General features: G+C 28.3%; 1 protein-coding gene across 1 annotated transcript in view; it reads right to left on the minus strand.

Moving 5' to 3' along the window:
• Nucleotides 1–12,162, minus strand: part of LOC129965825 (transketolase-like) — a 32,589-nt gene that overhangs the window by 7,929 nt on the left and 12,498 nt on the right. Inside the window, exons 3-7 of the mRNA XM_056080036.1 lie at nt 10,226–10,339; nt 9,154–9,251; nt 6,598–6,789; nt 3,209–3,336; nt 37–236 (exon numbers count right to left, since the gene is read on the minus strand). Of these exons, the coding sequence (XP_055936011.1) occupies nt 37–236; nt 3,209–3,336; nt 6,598–6,789; nt 9,154–9,251; nt 10,226–10,339 (732 nt within the window). The remainder of the gene's footprint in view (nt 1–36; nt 237–3,208; nt 3,337–6,597; nt 6,790–9,153; nt 9,252–10,225; nt 10,340–12,162) is intronic.

The following is a 12,162-nucleotide window of genomic DNA, read 5'->3' on the forward strand; positions in this document are numbered from 1 at the left end:
ATATACAAACTTCATTTATATTTAAATAATTGTTACTTTTTCACTATAAACATAGTTTGGCTCTTCGGCGAGTTTTATGTCTCCAAAAACAAGCGATGAAATCTCTTTTTCAGGCTCTACAATAGCTGGTTTTCTGTCCATGCCTTTTTTCATCAATTCATCTTGAAGTAATTTGATAATATCGGTGCCTTTTGTTCCAAGGGGCTTGCCATGCCAGTTTTCTTTGTCTTCAATATCTGAGAAAATAAGACAACATACAATTAGGAACTTAAGAACTTACAGTTGGTTTTTCAAAAATAAATACACTTATAGGCTTGTTCAAAATATTATAACTTTAAAGATTAGCTATGTTATTATTAGTAATATGTAGCTTATAGTATCAAAATTACCTTGTTTAGAACTTGTTTTATAAATACGTTGGAGTAATAATTTCCTTGTCAGTGTTTGAGATGTTTTCGTTTTAAACGATAGACTGAATCAATCTTCTTAAAACTAAAAATTAAATTACTTCGAAACACATATTATTGAATTTTAAATTACAGACTAAAGTAAGATTTCAAAAAATGTCTTACAATAGATATTTTGTCGAAAATGCCAGAAAATGTACCCTCCCCTTTTTTGTAATAATTAGAAGGCGAAATATGCAGTTTCCTAGATCTTTATAATAATTTTTTATTATCTTTCTATTATCTTTTATTATTTTTATTATCTTTAATCAAGAATCAATGTATCTGTTATGCAAGAAGAGACTTAATAAGATTAGAAAATCAAACTATCAGTTGAGTGATTACAACAAAAATTGATTAATTCAGCAGGAGATTGAAATCTTAATGATTTATAAGTGGTGTGTATCTTTTTTGGTGTAAGCAAAGGTAAAACTTTTACTGAAACAGCATTTATACAGACTTTAAGGAAAATATAAAAGATTGTTTACAAAGATTTTTGAAAATTGCCAAAACCTTTTATTAAAAATTTGCTACTGGAATCAATAAATCTCAGATAAACCACACTACTTTTTCAGCTGTATGTAAGAGATTCTTTATATAACATATTATTGAAGTGAAGCGCCATCTTGCAGAGCAAGCATGACCTATATTCTGTTCGAAATGTTTCAGTATAAAATTACATAATGTCTGTCAGGCTGTAAATATCCAATCAAAAATTGTTCTTTTCTTCAAATAATTTATGGTTCTCCACCATTTACATTCAACTCATTAAATAACTCTTTTGTACTCGGATAGTGACTCTCACTTACCATTCAAGACGGTGCATCATTTTGACATTGTAGTGAAAGCTTATAGGCCAGTTAACAGCTACGCTACACGAGCAATTGCTTTTGTATTATGGTCATGTTACGCGACTGCGAACCCCAAGGTCCCAGGTTCTATCCTCGCTCAATTCAATTCTCCACAACGTTTTATTTATTTAATTTCGATTGTTAAAAATACCTGTAGAGTAGTAAGAATATGCAAATTAATTTAACGCGAGAATTCAACTTAACCCTTTCGTGGGCATTTGGAAGATTACATCCCACCTACATTATCTTACAACTAATATAGTGTCAGAAAATAGATATTCTTCAAAAAACGAATGTCTTGCTAGCTTCCAATCCAAGAATTGTGCAGTTCCAGATTACGTGTACTTAGCCAGTATGGGAAATCATATATCAAAGAGGGATCCCAAATACAGACGATGTAAGAAATGTTGCACACAGTGACAAGAAAAGAGGATGCATTACATGTGCGCAGAATGTGATATACTTTTGTATATTGTAACATGGTTCTCATCATTTCATGGAAAAATACCATAATTCCATTTAATTTTCTTCATGATTGCATATGGTTCCATTGGAAATATATTTCTCATCCCTGAAATATTTAAACATAAAGTTCAGCAAAATAAAATATATTTCCTTAAATACTACTTTTTAATCATTAATGAAACTTTAACTGGGAGAAATTCAAAAGAGAAATAAATTCCCCATGAAAGTATTAGAACAATTTTATACATTTACTCTTCGAAGCAATAAACAAGTCTTTGTATTTGATGAATAGTTATGCATCGAGTTACTTTTCCGAGTTTAAAGGGTTAATATTTATGCATTATTTCTCTAATTATAAGAAGTTTCATGAGAAATTTTATACGAAAAACTATAGCTAATGAGACGAATATAAAGAGATCTATTTCATTTCATAAATTCTTGGAACCTATTACCTAATATAACGAGAATTTATATAACTATATAATACTAAAAGATAATACATATATTCTAAAATGTTTTCTATTGGGGAAAGTTATGGTGGCCTTAATTTAAAAAGAAAAATCTTTACTTCGATACAAAAATTGAAATATAAATAAGAAAATTAAATAATAACTAAACCAACGCAAACAATTAAAACAGTTACACAATTTATGTAAATACTGGTTTTTTTGTCAATTACTTTGTATTACAAATATTGAATAATTATAATGAAAAAGGATCTAAAATATATGATATAGTTTATTATATTTCTGCACGTATTTTTTAAGGAAATTTTTAAACTTTGAGAAAATTCAGTGAAGCTGTGCATCGAAAATAATATATAATTTATAATAGTAGAATGACATTTTAAATGTTTGCATAATACAATTATAGAATTTATTTAGAAATCAAGAATCTGTGTTTACTGAGAACCATTCCCTTACGATTAATAGTGTATGAGTGATTAAATGATATCAATTAAACAACATCAAAATATGAGTGTTTTTAATTGTTTACAAGTAAATTATTTTACTCAAATGATATCTTTCTGTTTCAGAATTTTAAGCAGACATCCATATACTCCAATTCATACGAGCTTCCAAAGTATTATTACTCATGAAATCAAACTAACTATAATTAAAGGAGAAAATATTTATTAAAAAATATAGATTATTAAGAGATTTAATTATTTAAAGTTTTAAATCAAAATGATTCCAAAATTTTTAATTCAACAGATTTCGTATAATTTTCTATTAATTAGTTAATATTAACTAGTTTTCAACGTAATTTTAAATTTTATTTAGTTTTTTTCTTCCATAAGGCAAATTTGTACATCAGTTGCAGAATTTGTGCCACTTATAGTTCACATAAAATGAATGACTATGACTATTTAAAATTCGCTTAAGTATAAGATTTTCACAGATGTTGTCAAAAATTCTTTTAGAAAATATATGCAGTATCTTGTACCTGGAAATTTCTTTCCTTTTAAAGTTTTGGCTATAATAGCAGTAGGAACTCCAGTTACGCTTTTCGTTTCCTCAAAACGTTTACACAAGTCCGAAACATTGTGTCCATCCACTATGTAAGTATTGAACCTAATGCACAAGAAATGAAACATCGATATAGTAACAATAAATCCATATCAAAGTACAAAAGTGACTTTTATAAAATAAAATGATCAAAAGTTTTATAAAGTAAAATTACGGAAAGAGGTATCCCCAAAATCTTGTCATATATTATCTATTAAATGTATCTTCCCTCCTTTCCCTCTGCACGTGAAATTATGGACCTTGGCAAGACAGTGCATACCATATAATTAGATTTCTATAGTCAGAGTCTCACACATGACAGTTGTCTGCTTCATAGTATAGTAAAGAAAACTGTACTTATATATTAGTTATGTGTTTATGGCGAACAATAGATAAAAAGTTCCGATCTCGCAATGAATCTGGCATATGATTTTGGCAATTGTTTTGGTGGTTAATCACTGCCATGCCGTTAACACACACACACCAAAAAAACCATTATCACACCAAAAAACACCAAAATTGATTTTTTTTTTTTGTGGTTACCACCAAAAAATCAAAATATATATTTTGGATGTCTATTCTTTTATTGTTTAAAACTTAAATTTGACATCAAACTATAATCGGAGTTACAAGATCACATTCCAAATGTCATTGATTTACGTCATTAAATTATCGTAAATTCTTGCATACAAGAATACAGATTGACGTATGATGAGCTCTATAACAAATTTGGTTTCAAATTTGATATGTATCTAAATCTTACATAATTATAAATAAAATTTATATATGTAGCTTCTTACGTTTTCTAGTTATCGAATTTCCTTTTATTTGGGAAGAGGGGCCGCGGTGACCTGGTGGTAAGGTCTCGGCTTGTGAGCCGTAATGTTTCAGCTTCGAGACCCGATTCCACCGAAGAACCGTCGTGTAAAGGGGGTCTGTTGCACGTTAAATCCGTCATGCCAAACGTCCTTCCGCTGGTGTGCTGTGGCGTGGAGAGGGGAGTGCCAGCTTAGGTGTCGTCCTGGTCATCTGACCGCGGTTCAAAATGACGAGGTCCGTTCCAAAATAGCCCTAGTGTTGCTTTACAACGGGACGTTAATACAACTAAAACTAAAAGTTTTATTTGGGAAGTCAAACAGATTTCCCTAAATGGATTTCGTTCAATTTTCGATAAGGATATGAAAAATTGGCATGAATTCTATGTACCAAATATCGTCTGCCTTGCTCAAAGTGTTAACAGACCTTGCCTTGCTCATCGTATTAACAGACAGATAGGCATTATTCAAAAATGCGTTTTTTGGACTCACGGTAGTTTAAAACATGAATATTCGTTAAAATATGGAGTTCAAATTTTTTTGAAGATTACAATATTTTCTCTTTGTATTGTTTGTATATGAGAAAATAAAAAGATCCATGGAATGAAACAAATTAATGCATACAAAAAAAAGTCATAGGAAAGTAATTTAAAACAAAAAAGAGAGATAATTCATATAGAGAATACGATTCCATTACAATATTTTCCAAACTGAATTACGATGCCGTTACAATATTTTTGGTACATTATCTTTAATATAATGAATTCTTCAATTTAAAAGTGTTTCAAAATATTACTGTTATAATCGTATGTGCATTAACACTGATATGATTTTGATAAAAATATATGTACTCTATGTTCTCTGTTACACGGAAATAGGATGGCACGGTAGCCTCGGTTGAATGAATGCTCAGAATAATCCATAAATGGCCAAGTAAAATACAAATCAATTCGTAAATGACTTATAATAGTTTTTACTGACATTCTGCAGCCTGCTTAAATGCAAGTCGGTTGTTTGTCGGTTTATTTATTCTATAAAATAGGCCAACTGTTTATTTTTACAAAAACTTGCTTTACAAAGAGAAGGCATTGTAGTTGTCAAAAAATTTTTGAATTCGATATTTTCAGTCCGTTTTGAGTTCGAAAAACATATCTTTGGAATTATGTCTGTTGGTATGAAATAGATACTCAAATCGCTGATAACTCAAAACCATTTTGAGTTGAAATTATATATATATTGTATCTATTCTAAATTTGTATATTTCTATCAATTTTTGAACGAAATTCAATGAGAAGTAATTAGTTTGCTAAGTTGTCTTAATATAAGTTAATACAATAATTATAAAAAAGGACGCGAGGAGGATAAAATTTAGTGCGCAGAGTTAGAATATATAATGTAGATAGTATCAAATTTAGAATCAATTATGAAAAGGGGTTGACCTTCGGTCAGTTTGTGCTTTTACAAACACGTCAGCGCGATAACTTAAAAATAGAGTAACTTAAATATATGAAATTGTTATGAGAATTTGTGACTATAGTTATAATTCTGTGTCAAATTTTAATTTTAATCGATCGGGAAAAAAACTGTCTAAAATACACGCTCAGTTTTGGTACTTTTATCTTAACCATCTCCCAACGATTTGTCACCAAAAATAAATAATGGAAGTTCCCGCAAAACTTTGGCATGTTTTTAATAATTCATAAGCATATTTATTAGAAATATGAAAGAAAGTGTAGGGGACTCCTGGTGGCTTGTATTAAAATATAAAACAGCTCTGGAAGATTTATTTGTGTCTTTTTTAACAATTAGAAACTTTGTCTGAAGTTTTTTTTAATAATGAGATTCGAAATTGTATATAATCGTCCGTAGAATAACCGAAAATTTTCTTTTCTATTTTTTTTAAAATTACTATAAGGAATATATCTACTATAATGGATATGATAAATGGCAAAAGAAAATTAATTTGTTTTTTTAAATATTTGTTTTAAAATAATTACATCTATTTAAATACATTAGATATTAACCTTGTAAACAAATGATAGTTTTATGTTAAAAGTAAACAATTCTTTTTAATCGCAGATACTTTAAATTACATTTCAAATTTCCAAAGAAATACTAAACAATAAATCTTTTTTAATATAATCAGTAATAAAACTGAAAGAAAATTTCTATAATAGGGAAATCGCCTAACAATTAAGGTATATACTGTTTTGATGTCTATAATAATTTTTAGTATGATTCATGAAATTAAATATTCCTACATATGAGTTCCAGATTATTGCAAGATATCATATGTTTAGAAAGTATATAATGCAAAAGTATTTGTATTTTTGAGAAACTATCCAAAAATTTTGATACACTGAAAAATTATTAAAATGCACAGAAATTCCAGAGTTTTATCTTTTACACGTTGAAATCGTTTTATATAGTTTTATAAGAACAAACAGTCATTTTTTAAATTATTTCTCCCATTATGCAATTTTTTTTCAAAGAAAGCATGTTTTGAATTTACCCAAATGCCTCAAGCCGTGCTTTATAAATATCCACTTTGTGTTGCAGTGGCGTTGGCTCACTCTGACCTAATCTGTTTACGTCAAAGATGACCACTAGATTGTCCAGCTTGTAATGGGAACTGAAAGCCAAAGCTTCCCAAATTGAACCTTCTGCCGATTCCCCGTCTCCAACGATGCAATACACTCGGTAACTGAAAATCAGAAACGAATATTAATAATTTGTTATATTACCTCGATATTAAAACACAACTAATATTCTGCCAAAATAGTAATCATAAACGGAAAATATTAAATCGCACTTTTCGGATAATACCACAATGGTTAATCTCTCTAAGATAATAACCCCTACTTGGATCGAAAAACAATATTTTTGAATTCGAACATCATAACTCTTAGGAATTAAAATTTTTATATTTTAATAACTAAACCTCGACTTATCAGTTCCTACATTTTAATTATGATATAGATAAATAAGAAATTCATAGATTTTCATACGAATAACATTATTTACAGGACATATCTGTGAATAAAAACTAATTTCTGTGTCATACATTTTTATTTTGTGCGCTTGTGTGTTCTCTGTTTCAGCGCGATATTTTATTTTAAGAATATAATTATCAGTTAATAAATTAATTTATTAAATTTATTCCATAAGATTGGCATCATTTGGTAGTAAATTAGATAAAAGAATTGATCACGTGACATATTATTTAAATTAATGAATTATAGATTCCTGACTAAAACTTAGCATACAATTTTTACGAAATTATTTTTAATGCACTTATAAAACCATGATTTTTTTAAACTTTTATTTTTATTTCGAATTCTTATAACCATGGGGGAAGAAAGACAAAACAGACATTATTTTGAAACTGCCGGTTAATAAATAATGCTTCGTAAAGTGTTAAATAGAGTAACAATTAAATTTCACCAGCACAATTTCTTAATAAATTCTAATTCTAGAGTATAATAAATTCAAATTCTCTAAAATAATAATTACGCAAGCATTAAGCGATTATGATGGACTTGTAATAAAATGTTCATAAGATTCGATTTTTAACGGTTTAGACATTCAGATTTGCAAAGAAATGACACCATTTCATATAACTCTGTGGTAACGCCCATTTAAGTATTTTGCTAATAATGTTATTAGAAAATTTTTACATAAATTACTGATTTTGAATCTCTGATTATTATAAAAAAATGTTTGAATTTCCTTAAAGATAAATAACTGCAACCTGTGAATTTCGCGGATTTTTTTTAATCTTTTATTATTACAGGTTTAAATTATATTACACTATTATCGGATTGCAAATAATAATTTTACTTCGTTTTAAAAAATATTTGAGTTTCTTTGCAAATGTTGAATCTAAATTGTGAATTTTAAAAAATCAACGATCGATAGGTTAATATAGCGAATATACTGTCATTCAGGATTCTGTAATATAGTGTTGACGTATCGCGTGTATTTAATGATGAATAAGACATGATTTAGTCTCTGCAACTCATCAATTAACTTTTAATAATGCACTTTTATTTTATCACAAAATACTTCAATAAATTCATTATCTACCTGCAAATTAAATCATATTCAAAAAAAGCCATTTAAACCAGTTAATTGAATAAAATCTGTTTCCTAGATGTACTGAAAATTCTCTTAAAAATAACATTAAAACTCTAATGTGTTTATCACATTTAATGCATTAATATCTGCAAATAACATTTTATCTGTGTCCAAAAACATATTTTTCCGTATGTGTGCCGTAATCACATTCTTTTAATTCCTCATAAGTATTAAGAAATTTCTTTGGTATATAACGTTGTCAGTGTAAATGTAATCACACATTAGGTTATCACAGGTTAGTTATGACTTCATATTAAATATGTCTCGTAGTGTTTCCCTTATCAGTAGTCTTTATTTACTATTCATCTCATAATGTTTCTCTTATTAGTAGTCTTTATTTACTATTCATCTCATAGTGTTTCGCTTATCAGTAGTCTTTATTTACTATTCATCTCATAGTGTTTCTCTTATCAGTAGTCTTTATTTATTATTCATCTCATAGTGTTTCGCTTACCAGTAATCTTTATTTACTATTCATCTCGTAGTGTTTCGCTTATCAGTAGTCTTTATTTACTATTTATTATGAGTTTCTATTGGCTTATTTTAATTCTGTCTGAAGTTTATATATGCGAATTATATTTCATTATATTTTTATTGAGCTTCTACTTTTCATTTTTGCTAGATGTGGTGTAAGTAAAAGCTTTTTCATGCAAATCAATAAATTTTGAAATGATTAACTCAATATAGTAATATTAACAAATGTTATAATATTAAAATCTCGACCCTTTGCTTTCTATATTTTTTATCAAATATGTGATAAACTACCAGTTTTATCAACAAATATGTTACAAATAAAGACAGAATTTAGCATGAATAAAATAAGATTCACAGTAAAATGTGATTTACAATAAGTTCATTGCAATTGTAACATTAAAAATCAAGAAATTTCTTTACAATTAAATTATTTTCATGGATTTGTAACTCCTCTTACTTTGCTTTGTCGATGTATTTTCCAACATAAGCCATTCCAGCGGCACAACTAAGTCCTTGGCCCAAAGATCCTGTTGCGATGTCCACGAAAGAGAGACGCTGTGGAATAAAAATGTTAAAAAAAAAGCCAATGCTTTGATTTCTAGATCTAATGTATTATTATGACTGAGATTTAAATTTAGTATTGGCTGTCCTTGCATCTCACCAAGGATGATAACAGTGAAAAATCGCCAAAGTAGTCAAAAATCAAGATGGCTGGCAATAACTGTTTTCACAGTATTATTTATATGGTCAATATTATATACCTTATCTTGATTGGTGACTTCATATTGTTGATATTACTGGCGATGTGATGTGGCTTTAAATTAGATTTCAATCATGAATGGTTTGATCCCCGTATTTTAAAATAAGGTATACTTTTTTAGAACTGTAAAACGAATTATTAAAAACTGAAAGTATTTAATTTAATTTTCTGTTATAAATTTGTTTTATCTCGCATCAATTTATCTGTATTAATTTTCAATTATCGCGTGAAACCTCAAGCTTACTTATAGTTTTCTATTGCAGTAATTGGACAACAAAATTCCTTAAGCTGTAACTGAAATCTATATTACAATTAAGCATCATTTGTGAAAGAGGTTTTTCAATGTTCAAATCTATATACCAATTAGAAAAAGATCACTTCTACAATGTTTTTCCCACAAAAACGAGAAAAAGAAACCTTTGAAATGTCTTATAGAAATAAATGCTTACATTGCATTTACTCTTTTTCCAATAATTTACTTTATCAATTTTTGAAATATTAGAGATAGACGTTTAGAATGACAGTGAAAAACATGTTTGAAATTTTAATTATGGGCACTATATTTTATAAAACAAGCCAATTATAAATTCAAGATACTTCTGATATCATGAAAAGTTTCCTAAATTTTTTTTCAGAAATATGTTATTTTATGAAAAATAAATTAGAAAATTCAACATTACTGTTTGATGATGTATAATTGAATACAGTCAGTAAAAAAAAGTAACAATATTATTCATACTGAACCATAAAAATTTCATGAATCACTCACTGGAGTCGGATGTCCTTCCAAGTCAGAATCCACCTTCCTCAGGTTGAGCAGGTCATCCACAGAAAATAGGCCAGCTTCCGCCCAGGCGGCATACAATATAGGAGCTGCATGTCCCTGTGGAAAATTGTACGATAATGAGTGTAATGAAAATAGTAAGAACGGGTGACCCGGATGTTATATTAATAGATTTTTATTTCTAAAATACAAAATTCCAGCAGTATTTCGTGAGCCGGCGTCCTGGCATAGGGGTAGCGCGTCTTTCCCGTGATCTGGGCGTCCCGGGTTTGAATCCCGGTTCGGGCATGGTTGTTCTTCATCTGTGTTCTATCTGTAAGATGTGTGAATGTTCCTCTTTGTAAAAAGGGGTTGTGCAAGCGAATGTGTGTGTGTGTGTGTCATCTTCATATGAGCTAGAAGTCAGACTTCTGCCCTCGGGTGCTCAGGGGTCTTTACCCTTAGAAGCTACTGCACCCCCTTTCTGTGAAACGCGGACACGACATCATCAGTATTTCGAGATTAAATCAAAGCGCCAAAGCCAACCTTACATACAATTAAAATTTAAAATTTTATTTTTTGGGGGGGCGGGCATTTCTTCGGAGATTTAACTCTTGAAGGTCATTAGAAACTATTCAAAATTTAACAGCACTTAATATAACAATTATCTAAAATTCTTTTTTTTTATAATTATTAGGAAATATTTTAATCTTCAAAAACTTATTACTCTATTCCACGTCTTTCCATTTTTCATTTAAATTAGAATATACACATTTAAAATTTAAAATTACAAAATAAACAGAAAAAAGGGTTAAATTATATATACATATGTTATGAAATAATATCAGAATTAAAGTATATATTATTAACTTTAAAAAAATATATATGTTGTATACGCCTTTTCTATTCTTTGGTCTTAAATTGTTGACATTTAAATCCCATATTGTAATAAAATATTTTATTACATTTAGAAATAAAAAAAATTATGAAAATAAAATAATATTTTAAAAATTCCATTAAAAAGGCATAAAATTCAGAGTTATAATGCAACAATATTTCAATAAATTTGAACCGATTTTCTTTCGTGAAAGAATTTTTTGAGACATTTCCTCTTCCGTTTCAAAATGCTTCCCAGTATTTTAGTGCTGCCATCTACTAACTATTCTGAGCATCAAATAAAAATAATTAGAAGTAACTATAGCACATACATATTTGGATAACGATAAGTTTATCTGATTTTTGTATATTTTTTTGTGCTGAAAACATATATAAATTTTGCTTTAGTTTATTGTTTGAAAGGTGTGGCAATAAGGTCATTTAGAATATTAAATTTATCTTAAGATTTCAACATTAAATTGAAAATACTTAATAAATTATATATAATAGTTTGATTGAAAAAAACTCTAACATTTCAGCATGTCTACAACAATTTAATACCAAAAAAATCAAATAAATATAAAGGAAAAAATATTTTTGTTCTGTAGAAGGCTAATTTTTCACGTTATTAATTATCTTTGTTTATGTAATTTCTTCGAAGATTTTGACAATATTCTGCAATCAGATAAATATTATCCCTTGAGCTTTCATATTGATCTCAATTTTCTTTATATCGTTGAGAAATCGATTATCTGGTTCTCCTCCAATATCGCCAAAAATTCAGAGAAATTATCCGAAGGATTATTCTTAATTTTAGACTCAATTTTTAAATTCATCCTTGATAAATTTTGTAAAATGATTGAACCCTTTAAAGGGCCATATTTTTCTAGTCATATTATGTTAAAATATTTTTAGGCTTGAAATTAGAATAAGAAAAGAGATTCATTTAGCTTGTTAGATAAATTTAACTTGGTTAATTAATAATTTAGTAACAAATCAAGACGCATCATTTTGTGTGAGATAAAGAACTGAAGCATCTTAGTTTCTGTTTTACTAAAAATATTTGT

Source organism: Argiope bruennichi, chromosome 4, assembly GCF_947563725.1.
Source record: "Argiope bruennichi chromosome 4, qqArgBrue1.1, whole genome shotgun sequence".
Classification (NCBI taxonomy): Eukaryota; Metazoa; Arthropoda; class Arachnida; order Araneae; family Araneidae; genus Argiope; species Argiope bruennichi.